The 11,579-nt window shown below is 37.1% G+C and overlaps 1 protein-coding gene across 5 annotated transcripts in view; it reads left to right on the top strand.

The window, feature by feature from the left end:
- LOC108666344 overlaps window positions 1-11,579 on the top strand; it is a 142,844-nt gene that overhangs the window by 4,763 nt on the left and 126,502 nt on the right. For 4 of the 5 annotated variants that reach the window (XM_018153192.2, XM_018153195.2, XM_018153194.2 and 1 more), the window contains exon 1: window positions 9,615-10,943. The exons of the other annotated variant lie outside the window; for it this stretch is intronic. In XM_018153192.2, coding sequence (XP_018008681.1) covers window positions 9,873-10,943 — 1,071 coding nt within the window. In that variant the 5' untranslated portion in view covers window positions 9,615-9,872. Of the gene's footprint in view, window positions 1-9,614; window positions 10,944-11,579 lie in introns of those variants that run through there. 5 annotated transcript variants of the gene reach the window in all.

The raw sequence follows: 11,579 nt of genomic DNA, 5'->3' as shown, positions 1-11,579 counted from the left end.
TGAATGCAAATAATTGGCAATGGGAAAGCTTGGGCTACAATATCAAGACTTTTTGGGCATATTCTTCTGTTTTCAATGAATTTTACTTTATTTGGCTCCCCTGAACAATTTAAGAATCAAAAAAACGCCATCTTAAAAAATTATAACTCCAACAGTTTTCAAGCTACGGCAATGAGAGACATACCATTCGATTTGTAAAAACAATACCTAGCGACTCTAGAAGCCTTTTTTTAATGTGTGCATGTTTTGACTTATTTATGGTAGGGGGAGGGGGTGGGGGTAAATATGTGAAAAAATGGGAAGACCGCAAATAAAAAAACGATGAGGAAAATATAAAATCAGGGCTCTACAGGCGCTAGATATTGTTGTTTCAAATCGAATGATATGTGTCTCGACATTGTAGCATGTGATTTGCAAAAATTATAAACTTTTTTAGAGTACCCCTTATTTGCCGTTTTACATTAATTCCACGTTTTCTTTCATTTTTTTTTAAATTTACATGAACAAAAAGGTCTTAGATTTCTGTTTTACATACGTGTACCAAGTTTCAAAACGATCCGTCTGTAAACAAAAAAAGTTTTGTTGGAGGGTAGTCGGTCCCCTTAAGTAAAATCTAAAGGCTTTATCCATAAATGTAGCGGTAGCGCTGTAGCGGCAAAATCTCGTATCGCTACTTAAATATGTAGCGGGCGCTACCGCTACTGCTACATTGCCTTCAATGTAGAGCCGCTACCACTACTGAAAATATAGCGGCCGCTACATGTAGCGCGCTACTGCCCACCTCTGGTCATTTATAACCATATACTAGGTACTGGGATTTTCTAGTCCCAATTATATAATTTTTACCATTAACATATACCTATTTGATTATTTTCTACTGAGATGCAATATTCAGTCCAAGTTCATGGTGAATGATGATTCTGTAGAAAAATACAAATAAAAAGTAGTAGAACAAATTGCCCTTACGAAGGAGTTAATTATTTGTGGTGAATAACATAAAACCTTTACAGATTGAAATTGGAACTACATTTTAATTTTTGAAATGCAAATGTTTCCAATTTATATTGGATTAATGTTTTGGATATTACTTTAGATTAAGTGCATCTAAAAAAAGGGTGTTTTTTTTCTTTAATTATATGTTTTTTGGTGTGTAGCTTAAGAATCTGAAATCCGTTTTTGGCGGTCGGCATCGGAAAACCGATATATTTATGAATCAACCACAAGAGTACAATGGTCCCCGAGGCTAAGTTAAAAACGCTATAAATCCATGGGTTTTACGTCCACAATTTAACTTGCATTTTATCTTCATTGGAAAAAATCAGAAATTTTTTTTTCACTGGAAATGATCTATATTGATCTGGGAAAGTGGGAATGACTGTAAACCTATGTAAAACCCAAAAATTGCACTAGGTTAGGTTAGGGTAGGTTATCTATAGAAAATATATAAAAAATTGGAAAAAATAGGTTTTCCAATGCTGACCGCCAAAAACCGATTTCAGATTCTTAATCTACACCCCAAAAAACATATAATTAAAGAAAAAAACACCCTTTATTTTGGATGCACTTAATCTAAAGTTTTACCATGTTTTGAAAGCCTAATTTTATTATAAAAATATGATCTGTTTCCTGATGTTAGGCTTAGGCTGAGGCCCACTGCCTGCCCTTAAGTTAAGGGCATGCAAATTATAGTGTCTATTTTTTTATTCCCTTAAATATAGTTAATAAGTTAATAGCCTCAAAAGTCAAAAGCTTCAATGAAAAATAGGTTGCCACTTGGCAGTATAATTCACGGCTCAAGAAATGGAATCAGGGCTGGCAAACCCATAAAAGTTTTATGGGTTTGCCAGCCATGACCATGGCTTAAAAAATTCAGTTGCGGCTTGCCAAGTACCGGTAGATATATTCCATGCCTGCCCTTAATAGCCTCAAATGTCAGAAGCTTCAATGAAAAATAGGCTGCCTCTTGGGCCTTGGCAGTACAGTATCTGAGTATCAAATGAGATTATTATTAACCAATAACCACTAACCAGTGAATTTTCAATAGGGTAAATGCACCATATTCTGACACTGTGGGTAATTCTGACACCCCTCAACTTTTTCCTTTATATTGAGCTTGGTTTTAGTTCCACTCATGCGTAGATGGTTGAAATAGTGACGTCATACTATTGAGCGCAAGATTTCCTCAAACACTAGGTATAGCAGGAAAATGTTAAGAACCGCAGAGCGAAAGTCCAAGTCAGCTACTGAGAACATCGAAACATGTATGAAAATTGATAGTTGACCTTGCCTTACTAAATAGTGATAAGCTGTTCGTATAGAAAAAATATTATGGTTGAAACTTTTAAATATGTCTGTCAATATATTAGGAATCCTTTAAGTATACTTGTATTTGCTGATTTTAAATGGTGAATAAATTTATAGATGATTGATTTAAGAGATGGTTTTAGACACATATATAAAAACTAATTCCGACACAGGGTGTCGGAATAATGATTTACGATTTGAAGCACTGTCAGAATTAGTCTCACAATATGCCGCATTTAGTCACACACAGTGTTGGCATTCAGCAATTTTGTAGATTTGAATTCTAAAGGCTTTTAAATAAATATGGCATCAGTTTGTGACGTTTCATCATTCCTGGTGCATAGTGTGGTGTTTTGAGAGTGACATAAACCAATCAGAACTTGAGTTGCGCATATGGTGATCTATTTATAGCCATTTATTTCTTGCTACGTCCTTAAGGTGTCTGAATATGGTGTGTTTACCCTAATCCGATCTGGTTTGTTTAAAATTACATTACATATCTATAGTTCTATGTATATAGTACCTATATGATAATGCTATGATCCCATTCTGCTAGGGTGCAGAGTTTGCAAGCAGCGTTGCCAAGATATGGATTTTAAGCCCAAAACGTTACCAGCCATTTTCAAGATGCGTTGCCTGGTAATTTTTAGCAAGAAAATGCTGCAAGCAACTATGATAGTACTTATATCCCTTAGAGGACCCTTACTCTCCACACGCTGCAACTGATACTCATTGCAACGGTTTTCCGGACAAGCTTCACTGTATCATGATTCATCCAAAGTACTGGAAACTTTACTGTGTGTGCTTGCGGTCTTTCAATTTTTTAAAATTTTGAAAATTGCAGGTTAAAAACAGCCCAATTTTTATTTTTTATTGAAAAAATTAGATTAAGCCACTAAAATGGATGAAATTGCCAGATTCTCACAGGTTGGGAAAAGTTCTTTTTTTCTGATATCAGAAAATATCAGGCGGCTCTAGTATCATATAATTTCAGTAGGCTCGTAAAATGGCTCTTCATGGCTGAGATATAGAATTCACGGCTTGTGTCAGGTGTCTATTTCTGCGACCACCTGATGGATTTGTACTGAAGGTCTGGGTACTTATTGTTCCAAGTGTGACTAAGGCAGGACAAGTGAAACAGTGAAACACGATTAACGCTAGAACTATTATAATAATAAACTGGCTCGGTGAGTACAGAAGGACGGGGATTGACAGGTACAGCACAAGTATGTGCCGGAGGAGCGGCTGGCAAGATGACGGCTAGGCAGTACCGCTACAACTGACGAGCGATGCACTGCTCTGGCTATATATAGTCCTTAACGGGGATGACGTCACTAAGCGTGACTCTACCATGTGGGTACAGAACAAGCTATTAGATGGTGACGTATTATAACCTAGATGGTGATAGATCACCGGACAGCTTGCAGAAATGGAATCATGGTTGGCAAATCCATGAAACCAAGGCTTAGAAAATCCAGTTGCAGCTCACCAAGTAGATATATTCCATGCCTGCAGCTCTAATATCATATCATTTCAGAAGACTTGTAAAATGGCTCTTCATGGCTGAGATATGGAATTCATGGCTTGCAGAAATTGAATCATGATTTGTAAATCCATAAAACCAAGGTTTGGAAAAATCAGTCTTGGCTCACCAAGTAGATAGATTATGTGCCTGGATTCACAGACGTTTTTGTTGAATTTACAGGTGGCTTCTGACTAAATTTCCATTTAGGACTAGACTCAGGTCATAGGACTCTGGACTCACAAATAAGAGTCTAAAAAAGTCTCTGCTACTCCACTACCTTTAGCAGATTATGCCAATGCAGCACTTACATTGTTTCTTCCAAGCAAGGAATGTATTTGCCTTTATACCAGCAACTAGAGTTTTCCTGCCATTTTTGGACCAGCAAGATAGATTACCAGATAAATTACCTCTTATCTAATTGTTAGTCTAGTATAATGCCACAAGATTCCAAATCTAATGAAAATTTGTTACTTTGAGGCAACAAGATTTTCATAATAAGTAGGAATATTGCAATCCTCATTTCTTCAAGAAAACCTGAAAAATTTGTTATTTGGTTTAATGCTTCTCAAGCATAGTACCAAACCAGAGATTTTTTGGAATCAGTTAACTTTAAATTTCCTCATCTACTCAAGATTTAACCCTTCTGTGGACAAGCATAGAGATATGCAGAAATCTGAACATCTGCAGCCACTATGAGAAAGTATAGAAAATTATAAAATAAATTTACTAGTATGAATTTTTAAAAAATTTGCATGATGTTGGAGTAAATCAAAAATAAAAATTTTATAAAAAGCAGTCACTATGGTAAAAAAAAATTGAAAATTTAAATTTATTAATTCAAATGCAAAGGGAAACTATCAAGCTGCTATTTTATTTAATTTTCTCAAGCTACTTTATATTAATTAAATTGAAATTGTATCTCCTGACTTTTTGAAAAACGCTGATAGAGCGTAAATTTTATTGTCCGATTCAAAACTTTAATTTAAATGCTTTTATTTTAATTCATGGGTTTGGCAGGAGGTGAAGCTATGTTTGGATAGATAAATAGATGGTTGGAGATTTGCCGATGCATGATAACATAGGAACAAACACAAGCTACTAGCTTTGGGAAGATGGGTCTTTTTGAAAGGAGACAATACATCATTAAAAAAATACATAAAAAAATACAATTCATGGATTTGGCAGGAGGTGAAGCTATGTTTGGATAGATGGTTGGAGATTGGCAGATGCATGATAACATAGGAGCAAACACTAGCTACTAGCTTTGGGAAGATGTGGGTCTTTTTTGGAAGGAGACTTTAAGTCATCATGTGTGGTAACTTGCCTGCCGCAAAGGGTTAAACTAATAGCTTATGTATGATAATGCTGGTATTCATGATGCTTTGCTGGTCTACTTATAAGACTCAGAAGTGAACTTAATAACGAGTGTAAAAAAAGTCTCTGCTTTAGTGCTATGCTCTTAAGTGACAAAAAATGTTCTTTTTGCCACTTCTAGAGTAAAATTAGAGATTAAGCATAATGCCTGTGCATGGCATTGTCAATTAACTTGTGATTTGGCAGAAGAATTTATGGCTTGATTGATTACCTTCTGAAAAGTGTTTCCAGCAATTGTATGCATCTGAAAATCTGAAATTACTCGATGAAATTTTGTTTATTCATTTTTCATTACTTTCTTGTATTAGTGTAGCTTGTCAACTTGGTGCCTACTGCCCAGAACAGTCCTAGATATTGACTTACCTTAAAGGAAGTTCTATGTATTAATCTCTATACTTAAATTTCAAACTGTTGTAAAATATAAATTCTAATTCAAGTTCCATATAACCAATTTTTTGGGCATTTTATTGACGAATTGATTCCCGTACGGCAGTAACAATACATGCATACTGATGGTTTTGTGTGTTTTATTCTCTAAGGGACTTCTCTTATTTATTCTCTTTATTCTACATTGTATCTTAATTCTTAACTGTGTTTTTGTGGGTAAGATATCGTGTTTAATTTAGGCAACTTTGGCTGACTATAGAAGCTTCCATCAAAATTAAGCGAAATGATCAAGATCATGACTAAATTACAATTTATAAATTCTCGTTATCATTAATCGTTATCATTCATATTGTAGAGCGCGAGCGTATGATACGAGTGGATTTGACTATGCAGCCAAGTCTGGCTTTCGGTCTTGCCCGCGTGAGCGTACATGTGACACCTGGCGTACGCGGTCACCCGACCACCTGTTGTTTCATACGCAGCCGTGAGCTCAACATTCAGACCTTACTATAATGCTTTTGATTGCGTAAGATGTTCAAATGTTTGAATTAGTTTTATCTAGCCGGGTAACTCTCACTTTCGAATGTTGTTATACCTAGAGTTAATATATAAAATTTAGTGTGAAAGCGGTTCCTCTGAACAAAGCGCGTTCATGCAAATGTTTGTGTTCTGCGCCACCTGTGATACGTGTTGATACTTTCTATTACCTATGTTGTCGTCGAAATAGATGTTTGTGTCATTATTTCATTAGGGGTTTTAAATACTCCCAAGTTCTTATAATTCCGAATTTTTTATATTAATTAATTGTAAAAGCTGCGTGCCAGGTGATTTAACGACCCATCTGTGAGGCCAAGCGAGGCTGCATGCGTACCACTGGCAGCGAGAGGCGGCGGCGTCTGCTTCAGTTGCTGCTTGATTTTCGTTTGACGCACCAACACCTGTTGCGTCGTAGCCACTTGTGCTGAGTGAAGTTTCATTTTATGATAGTGTTTCAGAAACTCTCAATTCTTTAAAGATGCTCGGAAGTGTCTTAAATACTGCGGAATTATTTTTTGGTTCAGTTTGCACCTTACTTCGTCACTGACACTGGTTAGTCGGAAAACACCCGGTGGTTTGGCTAGCGAAGAATGAATCTTAAGCAAGTGTGGGGTTTTAAGAAGTAGTGAGTTAGTGTAGGAGTGCATATGTAGGGAAACGACTGCATGGTTATTATATTTTACATCCCATATTTAAGAAAAAAAACGTTACTTAGATTTTCATTACCATTCCGTACTGAACACACGTTCGAAAAGTTATTGGGTGCGAGATATGATCGGAAATTTTATTTAATATATGTTCTAAGTTTAGTTGATATTTGCTTAACATGCTCTATCTTCCAGCACATGTTTGCGCTGGCCAGTTCGGTCAATGAACTGCGATGTCTGAGTCGCAGTTGTCTTGCTGCTGCTCGCTGACTTCCTACGTTATCTTGATCTAGCCCGTAAACTTTTTTGCATACTTTTACTAAATTATAAGGATTTTAAAGTAATATTGAATTAATTCGATCCCTGGGAACAGATAATTAGTTAATCATCCATACATATTTTGTACCGAAATAAAAGCATGAAGAAACTAAACTGTTCAGCGAATTATACAATGAACGAAGGAATGAGCGAATTGCTAATTGTTCTAATTCATTGTATTTTCTGCTGCTTTTTGTATTATTTGATTAGAAATACGGTCGTCAGTCTAAGAAATTGTTATGAAGGAAAATGTCTCCCTTATTGGTAAACTTCTTGCATAATTTAGGTTATTAGTTAACTCCTTAACTTTCTATAACGGATCTTCGTGCCGTCAAGAGACTGTAAGAAGGTGCAAGATAACCAAGCTGTAAGATAAGCAGTACGTTCCTATCGTATTTTCCGAAGTCATTTTGTTGCGAAGGCCGAGTGTGCAGGTCAGACAACTGTCGTTCGAAATTACACTTGGGTATTTTCTAATTATTATGAAACTTGGAACTCTATACCTACATCCCTATATGAGTGAGTTGATCTAGAACGCGGGCTTTCTATCTAAATGTGGATTTGTAGTTTTCAAAAATTGTTTGGTTTTTGCTCACCTTTTAATGCATGGTCAAGTTTAAATTGAATAATGGATCACGCAGTGCTTAACTAGTACTGAAAATTTCCCATATGCCGATATGAAGGCTAGTTCCTGAAATCACGAATGATTACGCCGAACTCTTAACACGGTTCAAGAGTGCAGCTGCTATCGTAGTATTTGTTTATTAATGTCGTTGCCGGGTTTCCCGCTGCATGTGCGTGCTCAGACTTTGCGCCAACTCTCATCACGCTGCATTTCGTTGCTTGTATACAAGTGCGTGTTGGCATGTGTTGCTGCTACGTTGGTGCGTGTAGGGTACGCGACTTGTTTTTTTTGTTAGTTAGGAAATGTCTTTGTTCTCTGTGGTCTTGGTCCCATTACCTTGATCTTGACCGCACTCTTGGTAGCTTAGAAAATTGTGTCGAAACTCCAATTCAGTCGGATGCTGATTTCTTATTGGATATCAAAAAAAAAAAAAAAAAATAAATGTCTTGTGATGCTACTTGTGACTTTTTCACTAACTTTGAGAAACTTCGTTGCTATCTTGTTGTTTTATAGACTATATAAAACATAAACTTTATATAAACTTATAAAGTTTTGAAGCTCTGCGCACTTACTGAGAATATTATAGACAGGAAACTCCGGTAAATTTCTCGATAACTCTTGATTCTTAGGTTTTTAAGTGACGCAAGTTATAGGTACGTTCGAGCATTAATTTCAGCTCGAGAGCCATTAACGTGTGTAGCTTATCTCTCGATATGAGGCACTCCTTATTTGATATGATGCTTTCTTTCTAGGGCAATAAAGCTCCTATCATAATCTTTCACCGTAGTCGTATTACTACTATTAATTAAAGCTAAGTAATAGGTTTTGGTTGAAAATCATGCTCAGGTATTGTCTTTCCCGTAAAAAAGCCTCCAAGAATCTATTACTTATCTGATTGCATTGTTTATCCTGTTTACGTATTGTTTATCCAGGTAAAGTGCCGCTAAAAATAAACTTAGCTGACAGAGGGAAAAAGAGTACGTGAATGATTGCTATCTCAATAACCGGAGATACGGTGGTCGAGGTCAGATAAAGTATCGAGATGTGTACGTTGTCCAGATCGGGAAATAACTCGAAATATGCGCAGTAGTTGCTTGTGGCCGTATAGGTCCCTGAGAATCAATTGAGTGAATTTACTGTGTTCAGAAAAAAGGAAATTACTTGGAAGACGTGCAAAAGTGGCGTTTTTCCGTAGGTGCAGAAAATTGGGTGAGCGAATGTTTTTGTATTGCTCTTCCTGCCTTGCCAAATAAAGAGCGTGCACACATCTTTATCTAGCTTTCATTCAAATTACATCGCAATGAATTTGCTAAAATGGGAAATTATTTTACCAGCTGAAATTGATTTGCACTCTAAAATGAGGCTTTATAAAAATTTTCAACGAATTTTTAGTTAACAATTCTATTTATATTTTTAGTTTGCTATTCTATGTAGGTATTATATAATGCACTCCTTTGCATTGTTTAGACCAAATCATGCGGTCCAATCATGATAATTTGTGAATTGCATTTAAAGTCAGTTTAGATTGGGTTATTCTTTATTGTATTACGAGATTAGGAAAATTAATTGCTACGTCGGTTTAATTTTTTTCTTCATTACAACTGGACTTGATAAAATTGTCTACATTTGGTTACTGTGAAGCCGTAGCTCATTTCTAAAATGTAATTTTAAATTCATGTGTAAAATCCGAGGCGTTAAATGAGAACTTTAAATAGAAATATTGAAGTGTAAATTTCAATAAATAAATATTGAAATAATTAGTTGAAATATAAATTCGTTTCAAACATTTACCCGTACTTTGTAGCTGTAATAAATGATCTATATTTGTCATCAAATTGCTGACCATATCTTGATAACAACTGTGCCTAATTTGTCGAGAATTCGTTCATTCATTTTCAGACGAGTTGATTGCATCAAAGAATTTTTAGAATCTGATTTATTGTGACTGATTATTAATGAAGTGTGCTTATATCACTGTTATATCAGTAAAGAAATATCCGTATTAAAGGTTTACAGACTGTTGATCAAACAATGTGCATTTGCTGTGGGATTTCTGTCTAGTACATATCTTGAAACACGAAACCATATTTTGTTAGTGTGAGATTCAGAAATACTGAACTTGACGGAAAGGAGACGGTGTTCAAATATAGGCGCGATGGTGCTCATACACAAGAAGATATTCCGAGAAGATCGGCTCCTACAAATTGCCCTGGCGTTGTCTGTGCTAAGGATGGTGCCCGATTTGATTCAATCTGCACCGCCCTTGTCTTCGTTGGAGCATAATCCTATGTTTGAGCAGCACGCTGACATCATGGACTACTTCGGCATCACCAGAGACCAAGTCTTGCATCACTTATCTCACGAGCTTCTTGCTCGACTTCATCACGACGAACTACAGAACCTTCTTAACTCTGCCAACATTCATCACCCGGATTATGGAGAAACATCTTTTGAACACTTGCATCACCAGCAGTTTGATCTTGGTGACACGATGGGACAAAGTCCTTGGCGTCATCATTCCCGCATTTCCAGGCATCTCGATGGTCCATCTTACGACTGGAACGTGCCTGAGATTTTGCCCAGTGTGTCCCTGAAAGAGAGGGAGGCTGTGATGGAAAGACTCATGGCTCTGGCTGATGGTAACGCCAACGCCCGACTCAACGGTTTGGTGAGTGGCCGTCGTGTACCCATTCTTGAAACAACCTCTCAGCGACAGGGTCCCAATAGTGAGCTAGTGCCTTCACCGAGCAAAGGCGACGCAATACCTACTGAAGACATTAATGTTGGAGAAGAGAATCAAAGATGCGTGCAGCGCCGAGCAGAATCTTTCAACATCCAAGCATACATGCTGGTAGGACAGACTACTGTCATTCCTAACAGCACATCAGCGAACGGCTCACGAGACGTATTGCGTCCTCTCACGAACCCCACACCTCCTTCTTCTGCGCCAGCATCTCCTCCACCTTCTTCTGCGCAACCAGCTACTCCAACGTTACCGGATCATTCCACTCCACCGTTATCGCCCTTGCCTCATGCCCACTCCTCTGAGGACTTTTCTTCTTCTTCCTTGGATAACACTGCTGCTGCATCCCATCCTGCATCTTCTCGTTTCATTCGAAATTTCCCGCTCCTGGGCCTGTCCACGACTGGCCTGCGCGTGAACGAAGGACTGCTTTTGCCTGCATTGCAGGCCGCTCTGCCCTACATCGACGAGTTCACCATCGAGGTTAGTGCGCCGGCGCCCCTGTCCTGGTTCTTCATCAGGAGTGTGACACAAATATTCTTCCTCAACGAACTAACCTAATTCATGCATGTATTAATTATACCTAACCAATTTGTGTGTCGATATTACATTTTTGTAGAGAATTGCATGCGTACTTATTTTTTAAACTTAAACTTTGTTCATAACCAAAATTGTGTGTTTCGTGCGGGGTTTACGCTTTTTCTGTGCTTGTGTCAGTGCGAGTTAGCAAGCATTTACTGTAACAAAATAGTACTTATGATATCTGAATATATCATGTATATTCATAAATTGAATAAAACGTGAGCTTTTACCCGAATTGAGATCCTCCTGTGCGACTTCCTATCAGCAGGGTTTTGTTTGAAGCCTGTAATGATTTACCTACTTATCATGTTTTTTTCCTGTTTTGATATCGTGATTTTTTCAGAAGGTTACGTACCGTATTTGATTGCGTAAAAATGCATTCAGAAAATTTTCTCTGTTGTCTACTGTCTAGTGTTTGAAATACAGTGAGCATTTCTAAACTGCGCATAATTGTCGACAAATTATCTTATCAGTTAATAAATTAAGACAATTATCACATCATTAAGCAAACTCGTTTAGAAATCAGTGGTGCCAAAG

This window comes from Hyalella azteca, unplaced genomic scaffold (genome assembly GCF_000764305.2).
Source record: "Hyalella azteca isolate HAZT.00-mixed unplaced genomic scaffold, Hazt_2.0.2 contig5432, whole genome shotgun sequence".
NCBI classification, from domain to species: domain Eukaryota; kingdom Metazoa; phylum Arthropoda; class Malacostraca; order Amphipoda; family Hyalellidae; genus Hyalella; species Hyalella azteca.
Note: the sequence above shows the minus strand (reverse complement) of the source record. Positions and strands in the feature narration are given on the sequence as shown.